General features: G+C 35.7%; 1 protein-coding gene across 3 annotated transcripts in view; it reads left to right on the top strand.

Moving 5' to 3' along the window:
* LOC149085527 (adiponectin receptor protein-like) overlaps positions 1–17,474 on the top strand; it is a 32,332-nt gene extending 14,858 nt beyond the window's left edge. For 2 of the 3 annotated variants that reach the window (XM_089233589.1, XM_089233591.1), the window contains 4 exons: positions 4,869–5,049; positions 11,745–11,932; positions 13,085–13,278; positions 15,718–15,887. In XM_089233589.1, the coding sequence (XP_089089715.1) occupies positions 4,869–5,049; positions 11,745–11,932; positions 13,085–13,278; positions 15,718–15,858 (704 nt within the window). In that variant the 3' untranslated portion in view covers positions 15,859–15,887. Of the gene's footprint in view, positions 1–4,868; positions 5,050–11,744; positions 11,933–13,084; positions 13,279–15,717 lie in introns of all 3 variants that reach the window. The other variant, XM_089233588.1, reaches the window with a different exon arrangement.
* The last annotated feature ends 1,485 nt before the right edge of the window (positions 17,475–18,959 follow it).

Raw genomic sequence — 18,959 nt, 5'->3', positions numbered from 1 at the left:
TTTATGCATTCCAACACTTTACGTGTACTTAACAATGATAAAAATATTATCAATTGCGAGAATTTATAATTTGACTATTATGTTACAAATAAGAATAAAACAGCATCTATTTTGTGTGCTGAAACACGCATCAGGATATTCACTTTTTGCCTGTAAGGATTTTTTTTCAACTTGGTCGAACCTAAGTCTGGCACTAAAATTTTTCTTCTTTGTTTTTCCTTAAACGTTGAATTAAACAGGCAATTTCAACTTTAAACTAGATAAGAAACCCAAATGGAATTCATGATAATTTGACTTAACAACCATGCCCCCCCCCACATCCTTCAGTAGGGCCCCTGGGCTGAGATCTATGATGGGCCTCCCAAGACAGACTTTCCATGGCCCTTTTTATAGTGAATTTGTAGTGTGAGAAGACAAAAAATTATCGGAATTGTCCCAGAACCTTGGACTGGAGCCATGTCAGCATCACCCTTATGCAGGCCATGTTAACAGCAGTTGAACCTACCATGTTCCATTTTAGTTTTTAAAAAAATCACTGTGGTAGGTTCAACAAAGTGAGTTACGTGTATTGCTTGCTTTCCCGATTTTGCTATAACATGATTTTCAGTTGATAACTACACAATAAGTTGATTTTAGGAATTCCAACCTGTAAAATTCAACTTGGAGTTTAACTGTAATCCTAGAAATAGGTTTGCAAATTGAAGATGTACAGACTGTCCCAAATTGTTTTCACAGCAGATATCTCTATAACCGTTGACTTTTGAAGCATACTTCCAATTACAAAAAGTTTTCATATGAAATGTGCAGTTACTTAAAATCTCAAAATTTGTTTGAAGGGTCATGTATATATGACAAAATTAAAAAAATAGTTTTTCATACAGTCCCAGTGTGGTCAAAAACCTAATTAGAAAGTTTTTGCCCTGTCTCTTCTGAGGAAAACAAAAAAAAAAATACATGTTTCTAAGTGCATATTCACTGAGATATTCAAATTCAAAAAAACAAGAAAATTTGGGAAAAAAAACAGCTCTAAATGTGAGAAAATCACTTTACCCGTATTTAACACAGTTTTGCAAATTTCCTCCGTTTTTCGAATTTGAATATCTCAGTGAATATTGCACTTAGAAATGTGTAATTTTTTTTTTTGGCCTTAGAAGAGACAGTGCAACAACTTTCTAATTGGGTTTTTGAGCACACGGCCTGTATAAATACACTGCTCAAAACAATTAGGGGAGCACATGGTTTTAACAAAACTACGCAAAGATGTATACCGATAAGTAACATAAAATGAATCATCCATAATTTAAAGCCTAGCAGGAAACGTAAGAAGAAAACTTCATATGCAAATCAAAGTTCATGACGTCAAAAACCAGAAAAAGGAGATAAGGGCAGAAATCGGGATGTTGCAGAAACGTCTGTTTTACTGCCGTAACTGTGAAATTCGATTGCGCAGTATTTTTTTTTTGAGACAAGGTGACTTGAGGCTGTCTCAACAACGTGATTTACCGGAATCCATGGCATGGCGTGTTATGGGCAGACTGGAATCCGGGCAAACACAACGTAGTGTCGCGGATGCTGTTGGAGTCGCCAGAAGTGTTGTTGCAAGGCTGTGGAATCGATTCCAAGAAACAGGAAATGTTAGACGTCGACCAGGGCAAGGTCGGCCACGTGCCACTACAGCAACTGATGACCGGTATATACGGTTAACAGCCCGTCGAAACAGAACAGAGAATGCTACGCAGCTGCAAAGACAGTTGCTCTTGGCAACAGGACGAAGGGTGTCCAGCCAAACAGTACGTAATCAGCTTCATGAGGGAGGGCTCTATGCACGTAGGCCAATGGTCTGCATTCCGTTGACCCCACGCCACCGTGCGACCCGAAGAAGATGGGCTGCTAAACATCGAGATTGGGAGCAACATGATTGGAGCCAAGTGCTGTTTACAGACGAGTCCCGATTCAGTCTGGAGTGTGACACCCGACGTGTTCTGGTATGGAGGGACAGGGGCACTCGAAATAACCCCGCATTCGTTCGTGAAAGGTCACAATACAGACGAGCTGGTTGGATGGTATGGGGTGGAATTAGCATAGGCGGACGTACGGACCTGCATATCATTCGGAATGGCACTTCGACGGCCCGAAGGTATGCAGACGAGATACTGCAACCTCATGTCATCCCTTATGCTGGAGCCATTGGAGATTCCTTTGTTTTCCAGGATGATAATGCCCGACCGCATAGAGCTCGTCTGGTGGAGAACATGCTTGAAGCTGAAACAATAAAAGCGTATGGAATGGCCAGCGTGCTCTCCTGACCTGAATCCAATCGAGCATGTTTGGGACATGCTCGGACGACGCATTGCTGCGCGACCAAGGCCGCCTGTTACTGTCCGAGACTTGCAAATTGCACTTCTTGAGGAGTGGAACAGTATTCCCCAAAGTCTGATCGATAACCTCCTCGCATCTATGGCAAACAGGTGTGCAGCAGTCTTAGCTGTTCGAGGAGACCACACGCCCTATTAAAACTCATGCATCATGTCTAAACAGTACTTTTTTTTATCGTTTACATGTAACCAAATTGTTGCCCTAAATCATCTTTTCATGTTTTTTCCATATTTTCAAAGAATTAAAGCTTAATTCCAAATTTTTTTACGTCTTTTTTCTGTATTGCGCATTGATACGCGTGTACTATCCATTGTATGCCAATACGTGGCTGTCTCGCACGGTTTTCATCACTTTTTTGCTTGCTCCCCTAATTGTTTTGAGCAGTGTAGTTAATTTCTTTATTTTCTCATGTGTATGACCCCCATAAAATAAATTTTCAGATTTTAAGCATCATTTGAAACCTTTTTGTTATTGAAAATATGTTTGTAAAGTCAACGGTTACAGAGATATATGCTGTGCAAACAATTTGGGACAGCCTTTATAACATAGTTAAATCCTTTGATGACAATATACATTGGATTTTTATGATGTAGCTGAGACAAATATAAAAGAAATTCTCAAATACAACTCACCAGATCTCACTGATGAACAGCATTTGGTAACACATTGGCAATGCCATGAGGAATTTAATTGGAAAAAACAGTTTCAGTGAAACTAGAATTTTCATATTTGCTAGGGAATATGTGAAATTCTCTGGCTATACTACTAAAGTTTTTATAAGGAGATGAAAAATGCTGCTTGTCAGCCAAATATCGATGATTTCATTAAAATGAGTTATCGGCCTATCGTACTAGGCTGTTCAGGAAAGAAAATATCCACACTCACTGGAATCAATCAGGAATAGTGGAAGACAGAATTTCACAGGATTTATTCATATGTAAGTTTGAATAATTAATCCATTAAAAAAGTTCCTTTGCTTTTGGGTTCAATTGTTTTAATCCTTCCGATGACAATCAACCCTCCCCATCTTTCCCATGTTAAATTCAACTCACTTTACATGATTTCATCTTATGTGACTATTTTGCGGAAGCAATTAATCATGTAAAATGAGAGAGGCTTGTGTTGCAAAACTATGAAGCTCATTTTGCTGGGAAAATGTCATACTTTTCTGGGGGAGACGTGAAACGTCTAAAGTTTTTAAATTACCTAGTAATGAGTTTTTTAACACAACCCTGGTGGGAAAGGAACATGTGGAGGCCTGAGCAGGTTTAATGAGCTTTAGGGGGAGTCACCACATCATTATCCTTCAAAACTACTGAATGAAATATTTAGTTATTATGGGCTACAGTAAGACCTTGGTGTAACATCATCACTTTTAATGTTTTTTGCCTTTTTTATACTGGCCACTTTTTATTGGTTCCTGCTAGCATATTACTGAATTGGGATTAGTTGTTATTAAGTCATCCTGCTTATAAAGTCATTTTGTTTGGTCCCCAGAGGTGACGCTAGACCGAGGTCTGACTGCATGTAACAGTACCAAATTTTTTTGATAACTCACTGTGCTATTTCAAGTGATTTATCAAAATGAATTTGGTACTGTTATATGGCACATTAATTTTACTTTTGCTTATTTTTTTTTTAGAATTCTTCATTACCATATTCAATAGGAAATGATAGTCATCTTTTTTTTTGTTATTACAAATCACATTAATTTACATTCATTTTTTTTTTTTTTTTTTTTTTTTGTTCTCAATATAAATAATTATTTCTATTTATTTATTCACCAACATAGATATTCTATATTGCTTGCCCTGGACAGATCGCACTGATCCCTTAGGCACAACAGAAGTAACCATGTGCATTGTTCATGTATGGTCGTATATGTTGTAATTAGTTTGTGTATTTATGTATTGTATACGTTTGTTTTTCAAGTTTCAGTTTAGCTACCAGCTTTGGCTAAATTCCAATTAATTAATTGGATTGCATCTGAAATCATAACTTATATTTTGTATGTCAGATTTTAAGCTGGGTCCACACTATATATGCTTGCCCTTGTACTTACTCCAGCAATTTGCTGAGGTCTTACATGATGTAGACAAGATAACAAATTGTGAGACAAGCAACAAATGGGTGGCTCATAAGGATCAGCCTGATGTCAGTAAATCAAAGAAACTTGCATGATGCCTCCCAGATCATGTATGGCACATAATTATAGCAGTGTTATCATAACTGTTTTTCACACTAGTGAAAAGCAAAAGCCTTGTGTGTTCTATGATGAACTTGAGCCTGTTGAGTAGAGTCTCAAGCATGGACCCACCCCTTACAGTTCTTTGCTCACAAGTGCAATTGATCATGATATTTGTCCATCCAAAATCAGATTCAAATTTCAGTTGTGTGTAAAAAATTTTTTTAATGCTTGGTTGGTTTAATTACTGGAAGTTCTCTTGTGTGGGATTTTAGAGTTTTTCTTATCAATTTTCTTCATTTTGCAGGTTGTGTATCATTCATAGGAATTGCCTTTTATTTCCTAACTCGTCCAACTACTCAAATTCAGTGGCAAGAAAAAGTTGTTTTTGCAACTTTTTTTGCTGGTGCAATCGCTTGTTTGGGAATGTCATTCACATTTCATACTGTTCATTGTCATTCAGAAAAAGTTGGAAAGCTTTTTAGCAAGTAAGTAAATGGTGTTTAACCTTCCATTTATTTATAATCATTTTGATATAAATCAGTATGATAATGTTTTTTATAATCAGTTATTTATAATCAGTATGATAATCATTTTGATAAAAGCACCGGGAATGTACTGAGCAGACTCATTGCCCTCCATCTTAAGAGTGACAAAACAAGTTTTCTGTTCAAAGGGATGCCTAGTCGTTAACAAAATGGCATTGGGAACAACTATTAGCTCTAGGCTGCTGTGGTGGTCAAATGATCACAGGGCTCGGCACGGGTCACTTTTTTCCCTAAAAGTCACTTTAGAAACTGGTCACTTTTATTATGTATTTTCAGGCCCAGGTCACTTTTTCCACTTTTTTAGCAAAAAAAAACCTCGGTCTCGCTCGCTTTTCTATTGTCAGTGTTTTTCTTTTCTTCAAGGAGGAACACTTTACCGGTTCAATATCGCTAATTTCCTCCCTCCCTTCATTGAACTACGATCAAAGGCGTCTTATCTTCCTGGGAGCATACCGTGTGACGTCAGCATAACTTGATTTTAAGGCGCTTGGAAAGAAAGCTCCTTGGTTAAAGAATTGTCATTTTATGGAAAACCCGGTCGGAAAAAAAACTAGCATAAAAGGCATATACTTACAACAAAGAATTTCCCCCCACTACCATTCTCATTCTTATTCCCCCACACGTGTGCTCACTCGTTCTTTCATTTTCATCTTATTTTAAAATTGATCCTTTATTTTATTTGTTTTGAAAAGTTTTAGTCCTAAGGGGGCCGAATTCCTTTCTTGGAGCATTTCATCGAGCAAGTTACATTTGTTGTTTGTTCTATCGTTACTTTTGTTAATTTTTTTAAATGTTATTTGAAATGACGATTTAAGAGAGCCTGTGCAGAAGCTAACTTACGTGCAGCGGGAGAATACCAAAGCGCGTATTAATGACGCGTATTAAGCGTATTAATACGCTTTGGAGAATACTCTTGTAGCTGGCCAAGGTTAAAGCTCGCAGGTATTTTGAATTTACTTACAATAAAAAAAATTATCCGATTGAAAATCGCGATCTCTATCTACAAATAAAATTTGTACTATTTTTCTAACTGGATTTAAATCTCAGCAAGAAACCGTACCCCCAAATTTGATCGAAAGGGGAACTAGTTATGAAAAGATCACAGAATCCTGCAATTCAACATTTAGTTTAACACAAGAGTTTCCAAATCAGATGAAAATTGGCCATCAATCTGATAAAAACTCAGTTAATGCATTCGAGCCGTAAATAGAGGCGGATTTAACGGTGGGCACACCGAGCGCGCCTTTGGCCCCTACTTTACACTTTTTTCCTAATTTAAAGGGCCTAATATTAATTTTTTTTATGCCCGGGCCGTCAACTGACCTTTATCCGCTTCTGGCCGAAACTTAATTTAGAGCATCTTCACGATACTGATTGTTGACTTAATATCGACATCTTGCGCTCCATTCTTGGTGTTGTGTAAAAGAATCTCATTTTTAGACCTCGGAAGTTATTAAAACGTTTTTGTCTCGAGTCGCTGTTATGATCGCAATAGGAGAGGGCGGGGGTCTGGTTCCATGGGTATTGAACGAGGAAAGGTGCCGAGTTTACTCTTTTTCCGTTTAAAAGAGTGGATATCGGCCCCCGGGTGATACTAAATTTCCGTTCGTACTTGCGACCCGGGTTGCTACATACCGTGATCAGATCTAAAACCTAAAACTGGGAGCGTGCGTGGGGGGGGGGCGATGCCTCGGACGGCGTTTTTGATGGAATGATATATTTAAGAAAAGGCAATAAAAATTCCTTTGCAAAATTATCGAATTTCATAGTCAAGAAGCAGTAAAATTGCGTTTCCCCTTCAGAAAAACAATTGTGTTACGGCCATGGTAAATCGGGTGGGGGCGAATTCTTTGTTTTTGTTCATGGAAAGTTATGGGAGGAGTCAGAGCTAACGTGGCGATAAACTCTATCAACCACATTTATAAACCCTGTATGTCGTTGATTTGATTTTTGTGTTCATTTTATTCTAATTTTCCGTATTTCCCGATATATTTCTATCGATTTTCGCATATTGCCGCATGTTAGGTTGATTCATATAAATTATATATATTTTTGTAATTTTTTATGTGCCCTTTGTCAGCCACTGTGGTGGTCGAGTGGTCATAGTGACGGACTCGCATCGCGAGGATCCGGGTTCGAACCCCACCGGCGCCACAGTGGTTGTCGGCTGAAGTTGGTTTTCTGTGGTTCCCAATTTCAAGGCGCGAATGCGAGCCGATCTCCCCGTTAAAAAGTCTACACATTCAGACTGTTAGGTGCACTCACTTTGTTCCAGACTCTGCCACGAAAGCTGGGCTGGAAGAGATCTCAGCAACGGGATAAGTCCAGTGGCGAAGCCCCTGGCGTTTATTCATTGTGCCCTTTGTCAGCCATCTTGAATTGACTACCACAAAATGGCAATTCCTGGGCGCGAAAAAAAGTCGCCACGTTAGTGCTTACAAGGTTCATGGGAAATTTACCGGGGAAGGCCGCAGAATCTCTTTTTCTGTTAAAAATTACGGGGCTGTTTCCAAAAAAATACTGTTTCCAGGGGTGGGAACTCTGCGCCACACTGCGCCAAAATTAACATCTTGTGCCATCCTGCTCCAATAGTGTATTTTCGTATTTTTCTGCGCCAAATAGCTAATTTCGCTTCAGTATACCCAGAATTTCGGAAAGGACGCCAAAAAATTTTTGTACCTGCTTACCGCGAAACGATTCTTTCTAAGAGCGTGTTTTATTAAACTGTACGCCTTATTTGAACTATCTCGCCCTTTCCATCGCGAAACCCCGATAATATCCGTGATCGTGCAACTGAAGATGGTTTGCAATGGTCGTTCAGCTTTAAAGCGCAAATGTGAGTCAGTTGCCGTTTAAAAAAAAGTCGCCTCTGGAAGCAGCAGAAATTACTGTAATCGATCGTCATTGCGTCAAATCCTGATGTTTCGTGAAAAAAATTTTCATTCCGGGAGTAAAAAGTGCGTTTCCGCCGAATTACGAATGCTAATTTAGAAACTTTGCCGAATAACGAGTGTCAGATCGTCAATCTCGCCAAATAATAAGTACTTAATCGCCAAACGTCGTGTTGATTCTTCCGAAATTCTCTCTGATTTTGCAACAATTTCTTTCCAAGTATGAAATATGAAAAAATTGAAAACTTATAGAAAATTTTTAGCCCATTTGAAGTGCTGCGGTTCCAGACAGACAATCGTGCCCTCAGTAAGCAAAAATCATCTTAAATAGACTGGTGTGAAAAATTTTATGACAAAAAACAAGCTGATGAAAAGATCATCTTTTGAGACTTTGAGAGATTTTGCTTTGATAGCAAAAGACAGTGCAGTTGTTTTATTTTGAAAAGGGGTGAGGGTTAACGAAAATATTCTTGTTAATTTCCCTGCTCCAATTTATAAATATCTGTTCTGAATCCTATATTTTGCTGTTCCAAAACTGCTCCGGATCCTGAATTTGCTGCTCCAAAACTGCTCAGAATCCTGAATTTTGCTGTTTCAAAGCTGCTCTGAAATGGACTTTGTCACTTCCCACCCCTGCGTTTCTGGGTAAAGGAGTAAATGTGTGTTTTTTTGCAGGGGTGTATGTTGTGTGTAAAAAAAGAAAAATATATATTTTTACAAATTTTCTCTCAAAAACCAAACAATTTCAAAACTGGTTTATTTTCTCCCTCACCCAAGGGCAGTATTATTTTGGTGCCCCCCCCCCCCACCTGTAAAATAGTAGACTCACCCACTTTTCTCAGTCCAGCCATAGGTGGAGATAGACTTGAAGGTCTTAGGGGTGTGGCACGATGACAATTGATATACATCATATATATATGTATACATCAGTAGGCCATTGACGCTGGGGGGAGGGTGGATTGCCCCTCCCTCAACGTATAATAATTTAAATACTTTATTCAATTTAATAATTTAAATACTTTATTCAATTTAATAATTTAAATACTTTATTCAATTTAATAATTTAAATAATTTATTCAATTTAATAATTTAAATAATTTATTCAATTTAATAATTTAAATAAATTATAATTCAGTAATTTAAGTAATTTTTTAATTTAATAATTTAAAATATTGTTAAAAATTCAATTTTATAGTTTTTAATCATTATAGTAAATTTCTTAAAATTTGTTGGAACGTATTATACAAACCTAGGTTTGTAAATCAAATTTGTACTAGTTAAAAAAGTTTGAGTACATTTTGTATACAGTCATTCATAGCATAACATGAATGAAAAATCCACTGGAATGTAGATGGGACAAATTCTCTCATTAAATTTTGTGTTATTTCATTTTTTTCCCTTCTTTGAATGTGAAAACTTTTTCCCATTTTGAAGTTATTCTCTCACACATAGTTGTTGATAAATTTGATAAGTTATTCAAAACTTTTCTGGTTAGCAGAATGCATTTGAGTTTCATTTAATTATTTCACACTATTATGTAAAAAAAAAAAAGCAATTTCAATGAGTTCTATTGAAATGCAAAGTTAAAACTAAATTCAATTTCAATTCATTCAATTTGGTAATAATGAAAATTCATTGTCCATTTGGTCTCTTTCTAAAAATATTTTGGTCACTATTTAAACAATTTGGTCACTATTTTCACTAGTTTTGAGGCCATGATCCGTGCTGACCCCTGTGATCATAATGAGAAGACTCACATCATGAGGACCTGGGTTCAAACCCCACCATTGCCACAATGGTGGTCCGCTAAAGTTCTTTTACTATGGTTCCTAACTTCGAGGCATGAATGCTAGCTGATCTTCCCATTAAAAAGTCTCGCCACAGAGCAACAGGCCTGCAATGATACAATTTATGACAGATGGCAGCACTACACATAACAAGCATTACATAGAAACAAAACTTCCTGTTAGGTTCACAACACGTACATGCACATTCCAGCATGTACCAATTTGTTAGAAATTCTGTACAGGAGCAGTTCTCAACTGGTGCTCCGCCGCTTGAGAAAATAAAATAAATCGGTGAATTTGATAAATGCAGTCAAACTCAATTATAACAACATCAAAGTATCTGCAAAATTTTGTCGTTATAACCAAAGTCAGCGGTTATAACGCTTTTAAGAATTAAAAGACCTTTTAAGAATTAAAAGTATAATCAAATGCAATCAAGTAGTGTGTATGAAGTTTTTTTATTATGTTTAGGATGACATTGATCCAGAAAATTTTGGGAAATTGAGATCATAAATACGGTACATTGTCAATACTCGCTAAAATGTTGCCAGTTGTCAGACAAATTGCTAATTCCTTAAAAATAACCATGGGCGAGAAAAAAAGGTTGAACGTGGCCAGGGCCATCTTAACGACATCTCAGGCCCACAGGCAAAGTGATTTTTCTGGAGCTCCCTACTTGACCAGAAATACCTGCTATCAAATTTGCATACTCATGTCAAAAATGTAACCAGATTTCATTTTCACACTGACCTTTCTGCACTGGAGGCCCGTGGGCATGCTCGAGTGAGCACATGCGTTAAGACTGCATTGAACATGGCAAATGTTAGATTAATATTGATATTTCTAGTCATAATTACCTCACACACACACATTTGTCCCCTATTTTTGTCAGGTTATGAATTAAAGTAAGCTTTGTTGAAAAGAAAGGGCCTTCTTAATAAGAAAAAAATGTCAAGAAGGGAATAATTACGAAATTTTCCATGCACGACTCGTATCATCACCCTAATTGTAATAAAACAGAATAAAGACCAAAAATGTGTCATTATATCCAATATTGTTGCGTTTTACTTGATGTTATAAGCGAGATCCATTAGCAATATTCTCAATGAACTGCCAATTAATGACATAACCAATTTGTCATTATAACCGAAGTCTTTATAATAGAGTTCAACTGTATATAAAAAAAGGCCGCCTGGGCTCTACCACAGAAATTTTATACTAAAGGCTCTGAGTCAAAAGAGGTTGAGAACTGCTGCTGTAGAGGAATGTGCTCGAGTTGCATGTATGGTTAAGTAGTAGCTAAGTAGTAGTAGTTATGGCTAAGCAGTATGGACTGTAGTGATAATATCAATGTCATACTTCGCACAAACATGACGAATGAGCCAGCTTGGGGTTTCTAAGAGATCTAGTTCTGATTTTCATGTAACTAAAATCATAATAAAAATATATGTGGGAATTTTTAATGGTTTTTTATATGGTAGATGATAAATAAAAAGAGCTTCAGTGATTGTAAATTAATAGTATGATGAAAAAGTAGATAAATGTTTACATTCCAGTTAAACAAATGTTGCTAGTCATCCATATAAGTATTTTGCACTAGTGTTATTTGCAACTGCATAGTACAAGATCAAAAGTAGGTAAGGGTTTAAAAAAGTGGTCTCGGAATGAGAAGTACCTCCTCCTTACCTCTTTTCACATGCAGCAATAGCTAAGCAAAAAATTCTTCAACATCATAACTTGGAATTTCACTAACCAATCGAAATAAATGCTTCTTTGTCAAGGCAATAGATTGACTGTTGATAGTTTTATGAATTATCATATATTTTTCACAATAAATCTTTTCATGTACCATTTTTTTCATTTCAAACACAATAGCTTGTTACATCACAAACATTAAGCTTGTGTTTAGTTACCTGTGAAATGGAGCACTTAATTTGTTTTTTTTCTCTTCAAACAGATTGGACTATTGTGGTATTGCTTTCCTAATTATTGGTTCATTTGTGCCCTGGCTTTATTATGGTTTTTACTGTAAGTTTCAGCCAAAGTTGATTTATTTAGTACTTGTTGTTGTGCTGGGTACAGCTGCTATAATAGTTTCCTTGTGGGATAAATTTAGTGAACCCAGGTATCGCTCTGTTCGTGCAGGTAAGTTTGAGCTTTGATTATTCATACTTTTTTTTTAGATTTCTAATGTGAGTTTACTTTCAAAATGCATTGTATATATGTATAAGCTTTCATTTAACCAGTCAACTGTCCAATTAATTTCTCCGAGCGTTACCGGCAGTGCCAACTTTTTTTTTGAAGATGCACACGCTTTTTCCCTTTTTTTCCTTTTCTTGGAAGTTTGAAATATTAAAATATTTTTTTTATAGCGTGTTTTTTTATAGCTAGAATGTGTCGAGACATAATATGGCACCCCAAAAGTGGGGAGAGGCAGTCATAATGTCCTATGACTAAAAGAAATGCTGTTGATGGATTTATGTGAAACCATAGTAGTTGAACTTTTGCTAAAAGATATATGAGTAATAAAACAGATGCATCTTCGCAAGGGAGTTGGAAATTGAAACAAAAACGAGGGGGATGCAGCTTTGCAAAGCATGACAAAGATATAGTAATAATAATCTCAGACCTTGAAATATAATTGTCAACTCCATCTAGTGATGAGATAATAAAGTAGAAGGATGGCTGTACAGAGATGGCAGCACATGTATGACAAATTATTTCGTCATATCTATGTGAAAAAGACCGAAAAGTCTGTGTGTCGATAAATGCCGTCGTAGGCAACACCATTACGTATATCAGTGACGGCAAATGCCGTCTTAACCACTTGACTGGTGAAAAAGACCGAAAAAGTCTGCAAATGCCGTCATAGGCACCAACATTACGTATGGCAGCAACAGCAAACGCCGTCGTAACCACTTGACTGGTTAATAGGATTTTCCCATGTCTCTAGAATTTATAAAAATTAAATTAAAACTGTATGTGAATAAATCGGAAAATTTTATGACAAATTTTATGTTCAGTGCATGAAGTGTAGCATTATCAACAACATTTTTCCCATTATAAAGAGATATTATGAACTAAATAAATTATAAACTGTCTGATTACTTTTTGTAAAAGTAGATGTGAATATATTTATTACAGTAACCATAAATTATTGTAACAATGATGTGGGAAATAATGGTGGAAATTCTTTAAAACCGTAAGCTAACAAATATTTTCATACTGTAATACTAATAATGCTTGCTGTTGTATTGTGGAACAGTTTGTCATCACATATTCATTTGTTAATTTAAGGTGTTTTCATGGGATTTGGCTTGAGTGGTGTGATTCCAGCTGTTCATTATTTGATAGCAGAAGGTTGGTTTAGGGCTGTGTATCAGGCATCATTTGGCTGGTTATGTCTTATGGGAGCTTTGTACATCACTGGAGCTTTGTTCTATGCCTTACGAGTTCCCGAAAGGTTTTTTCCTGGAAGATGCGATATATGGGTACATAAGTTTTTTACATTTCCTTTCATAGAAAGACCTAGTTTTTTTTTAACAGTGAAATGTTAGACTATTCCAATTCTAAAATTCTATGCTTTAAGCTTTTCAATTTGTATAGTTACTGTTAAATTTTTTCAAAGTTTTTCACTGTAGTCAAGTTTTATTGTGAGCTCATTTTGATGGTTACTGACAGGTCTTCCATAACATAGAGTGCATTTGTTGTGCAACTTGCAGAACAGCTTCATCATTTTATCAATGTTTTTTTTTTAAATATTTTTAGTGCTTTTATAAAATAAGCTGCAGCACTCGCAATTAAAATTAATTTTGCCATTGTAATTCATTCATTAAAATTATTTTATCTCAATTTTTTTTTGTTGTAATGGGAGCATATTCAATGACTTTTCTCATCCTGCTCACAGAGAAAAACAGAATATGGTTTGTTTGAAAATCGATTCTTCTCACTCAGTTGGTTAGCACAAATGACCAGATTAAAATAATTATAATTTTGAAAATATATCTGACCAATAAACTTATTTTTGGCTGCAAGGCTTGTATTTTTTTATGCATTTATCTCTTTCATCAGAGGAAATCATGCGAGAGAAAAAGACTGTTACAGCCAGTGGCAGTATAGCCTCATGTCCTTGGACTGTATTTACCATATTCCACTGCATTAGCCGGCATGCCATGAAACTTAAGGGCATATTAGCTTTTTCAATGTTGGGGTCTAGTTCATTCCTGGCATATTGGGAAATGTGAAGTTTAATAAGGATAACAATATGCATTTAGCGAATTCAATGGATTTTTAGAATAAAGATGTTTTTTTTCTAGTATCTGTTACTCGGAATTCCCTGCATACCAGAAAATATATATATTCACAGCATGCTGGTCTCCCTCGCAGTTTCCCGGCATGCTGGTTAATGCAGGGGAATATGGTATAATGATTGTTAAGAAAATTATGGGGCTAGGGGAAAAAAGTCTTGCAAAAAGATTACATGAATGAAAATCTTTCATTTTTTCCACAAACTAAGTGTGAGATTTCTCACTAATGGTGTTAAAAACTCAACAGTGCTTGAGAAACCAGTGTAAAAGATATTATGTAATTTTTTTTTAATCCAACTAATTTTTTTTTTTAATCACACAAGTCTGCCATACATCCAGCAATAATTTTAGTTATTCAAGTCAAAGTGAAATTTCGAAATTCAAGTGTTTTTAGTAATTCTTATGTCCCATTCTGAGAATTGTTGCAGTTTGAGTGAACCACCATCCATCACAATCCCTGGCCTCTGTTTGTGGCCCAACCCATTCATTCTGTTCAATGTTAAACCCAATATGCTTATCAGTTTTGCGCACTTATGAGCATAAGTGGATACAGGCTATTAGAACCAGCGATAGTCCACCCCCCTTCCCGACTTCTTGCTTATGCCATTGCACTTCTTTAACCCAATCAACTCTGATTTAAATATCCTATGTGTAAAGCCTACACTCAGATTTTATCCAATCAATTTGTATGACATGATGACCACGTCCTTTCATAACTGGGCCTTTAATTCTGTTAATGTGAGCGTCACACACTGTGTATAAAGTTGTATATTTTCATGTATCGGCTTGTAGATACCTAACACGAAAAGACGTAAACATCATGTCATACTAGTTGATTGGGTTAAGTGAACTGCCCACCCCCATTAGTCAGTTTCCGCCTATGATTGACAGGATGAATCATCACAATGGGTTATAATACTATCACTAATATCCTTCCTTATCAGTTTCTTTCACTTCTTGAAAAAAAGCCAGATTTGCACAAAAGAAATTTAATTTCTGTGTTTTCTTTTTACTATCATCATGACTTGGAATTGGAGAGAGAGAGAGAGTTTTTAAAAAATAGTTCAAGACAGGAAGTGAAAATGCATTGATTTAATACATTAAATGCAGGTATTTTATATTCTTTGAAATATGGAGTTTTCAAGAAATAGGGTTTCAGTTGTACGTACAACCAAATATCTCTATGAATTTTTTGTAATCACCTGTATGGATCATGATCCCATGGTAGTTCAAGTATTTATATGTAATGGTATGCCTGTTATGATGCTTTTAATTTTAAAAATTTCTGTGAAATTTATTATGACTTTATTTTGCTATTTAAAATCAATAATCATTAGTGTTATTTTTATAGTTAATTTATTTTATATATTATTCAGGGTTCTGTCCAACCAAAATTTGGGTCTGGTTTCCTGGCCCTTCACAAAATTCTGAATATGAAAAAGAGACCATTGTCACAAAAATAATGAAAATTTTCACAAAAACAGGACCTTACAAAAAAACGTCTGGACAGACCCCCCTGTTATTATTTATTTAGTTTTTATTAATTTATTATTTTTTCAATATAATCATTCTTCCTGCTAAAGAATTTTTTTTCCTCACTAGTACCTTTTCAATTCTTTTCAGTTTCATAGTCATCAAATATTTCACATCCTGGTGATTGCAGCTGCATGTGTGCACTATCATGGAATCACAGAAATGGCCATGTATCGTCTAAGTATGGGTACATGTGCTGAAGAACCCCCTAATTATACTGTTTATTATTAGGATGCATTAAAAATTTATTTAAAAAGATATTTTGAGGGGTTTTTTGGAACAGTGTTATTGAATGAATGTTTCTGTGTGTGTGGAATACAAATATTTTCTATAGCTATTTTTTTCTGTATACAAAACAACTGTTCATATTTTTCACATATGCACTCAGATTTGAATAGAACCATTCTAGGGTGTTCACTGATAAGTGAAGATTGTTTTTCTTTAGTAGGAAAACCCATGCGGAATTATATGTACATGTTTGATATTAATGTGTGAAAACTTTTTTTAAAAATTTCTGTACACAATATTGAGAAATTGATGATTTTTCTTACATGCCTGCTTTATCATATTTATTTAATTATGATTAAGAATACAAATGTTATTTGTACCTACTTCTATTAATTATGCTATGCCATTCAAAAAAAAATGTCAAAAGAGTTACTGTTTTTGTAGTTAATTTTATTTCTGTACATTTTATATTTCTGTATTCTGGTTCACTTTTTTTTTTTTTGATAAATTCTAAATGAAAACTTTCCTTTTTTATAGACACTGCACATATGCATTCAATAGAAATTTTGTTAACTGAAAAACAAGTTTACTTCTATGTAAAAATGTTTGATACAATATTTGCCTACCAGAGGATGTTTAAAGGTGTCACAAGTTCAATATCTGGTTCGTCCGTGTCAGAAACTTTCATGACGCAGGGTACAACAGAGCAGGCGACATGACCACTGAAAAAGATTTCTATCGAGGGGTTAGCGCACCAACCTCTCGGTGAGTATTTAAAAAAGGCTGCTGTTTGGAAACTGCAATAAATTTCAGGTCCCAGTCTAATTAGCCCTCGTGTGCAACAAATCACCGTAGTGCGACAAAAATTATCAAATGATAGAATTACTCTCATTTAGGGTTACCAGACGTCATCATTTTTGGTATCATTTCAAACGTCGCCCTACATTTTAGAAAATTTGCCCTTTTGTCCCGCTTAAGGTTTCCGGCATTTTCTTTTTTTTTTTCTTAGGAATTTTTTTTTCACTCTGAAACATATCTCTTCATTGATATGAGTGAGTGTGTTTTTTTTCGCCCAACAAATTTTCACACACTCTGACCAATCGCCGGCCAAAGTCCCAGCGTACAATAACCCAAGTTACCTTCAAGCAGGGCAGATGCTATTCTAACACACCAGGCCCAGCTTGCTGCAGGATAATATGAAAAGACAGTCTGTCTGTCTCTGGAAGAACAAAACTGCAATATCCATTTTAAGAATACCAATGTTTGCTCACCACCATCAAATGCTGTGTGCTGAAGTGGAGAGGGAGGGGGATGTTACCTCTTCCATTCACAAATGAATAAAATAGGATGCAAGCAACACTCAATGCTGATTTCTATGGCAAATTGTCTCTGTCAAAATAGAAACTCTCCCGAGAGAAAAACAAACCACCTGAGGGTAGACTTTAACAAGGCTATGGAAGCTTTCAGAAATTCCAATAAATGTAACAAAAGACCAGATTGTTTGCTAAGGAAACCCTCTTGCCATCCTCCAGGTAAAGCAATAAAACTGACCAGACAGTTGGAACAGTGTTTTTTAGCAGAAGGAGATGGATTGTAGTTTAATCTTCTTTTTTTTTTTTTTGCTTTTTTAACAGTTCTGTTTTAGTTGGGACGTGCAGGTGTCCTCCTAAGTTTTTGAATTTGGTAACTCTATCCTAAACTGAAATTCTTGAAGAAAAAAAAATTTTGTCAGTATAGTGGTACCATCTGTTGTAGAAAATTACTTTACTAAGGATGCACACAGGCACCCTCCTTTCTTCAAATTTGTTTTCAAATCTGGTAACTCTTCTCATTTATAAAAGTTATAAATATTTCAGTTCTGTATGTATTTTTTTAAGCTTCAATGTTTGAGAAGCTCAAGTACACTAATCAAAAAGCTTATATTTCATTTCTGATTTTGCAAGTTTTAAGTCATCACTAACCTCAGAAAACCTATACTAGTCCTCTACTAAATATTTTTAATAAATATATATTTTTCTGTATTTCTTTTGAGACATTAGCTTCATTAATATAAGCTACCTGCCTTTTAAATTTTTCTGGCCCATAGTCTAGTACATAAGTATCGCCAACTGTTTGTCCTAGCAAAAGAAAAGAAATGTTTCCTGTTCAAAAAATTGTAATTTTCTTTTTGTATAATATTTATATCAGCTACTTAATTGTTTGATTTTGAAGTTGCTGTCAGATCTGATGGGTATAATTAATTGTACAATAATGTCTAATATATATAAATAATATGCAAATTCTACAGATTTTTTGTTAGAAATAGAGATAAAAATTGACAGTATATATAACTGATGCATATAGAAATGTCCTCTCCGCTTGTTTATACAAGATTCATTGAAAGACTGGTTATTAGGAGAGAGATGAAGATTACAAGGAAGAAAATTCATCTCTGCTCCCACGGGGACTCAAACCCCGGTCTCTTGCTTGCCGGACGAGTGCTCTACCATCTAAGCTATGGAAGCAGATAGAATATTTCAACCTTGGAGAGTATATATATGTTGAAAGGCTCTGTACATGGACGGCGGCAGCAATCAACCAATAGCTCGTGAATGACATAGGCCACCAGATGGCCACGTGCATATAGAAATGCCCTCTTCACTTGTTTATACAAGATTCATTGAAAGACTAGTTATTACTGGAGAGTCTTTCAATGAATCGAGTACAACTAATGTCTGAAACTTCCTATTTTGAAACTCTTAGCAACTCAACTATCTATCTTTCTCGTGACTGTGGAGCGGGGACTTTTCTGATTGAACAGGTGTCAGAAGTGGTCCTTCAAGAATATATCCTTGGCCCCCATGCTTTTTTCACTTTTTATTGATAAACTTGATCAGTGTATCGATGGGATTGCTAGCAAATTCGCAGATGACGTGAAGCTAATGGGCGTAGTTGGAAATCCAAGTGATAGGGAGATGCTTCAGACAAACTTAAACAGGGTTGCAGCATGGGCTAATGAATTGACCATGACCTTTAGTGTTGATAAGTGCATGGTCGCTCATTTTGGTTCGAACAATTATATTCCAGATGCAACTAGTGTGACCAATTCGAAAACTATCGTTGAA

Source organism: Pholcus phalangioides, unplaced genomic scaffold, assembly GCF_987345545.1.
Source record: "Pholcus phalangioides strain wild (caught in Gottingen) unplaced genomic scaffold, Ppha-v1.0 ptg000007l_1, whole genome shotgun sequence".
Lineage (NCBI taxonomy): Eukaryota > Metazoa > Arthropoda > Arachnida > Araneae > Pholcidae > Pholcus > Pholcus phalangioides.
The sequence above is the reverse complement of the archived record's forward strand: the minus strand, read 5'-3'. Positions and strand labels throughout refer to the sequence as shown.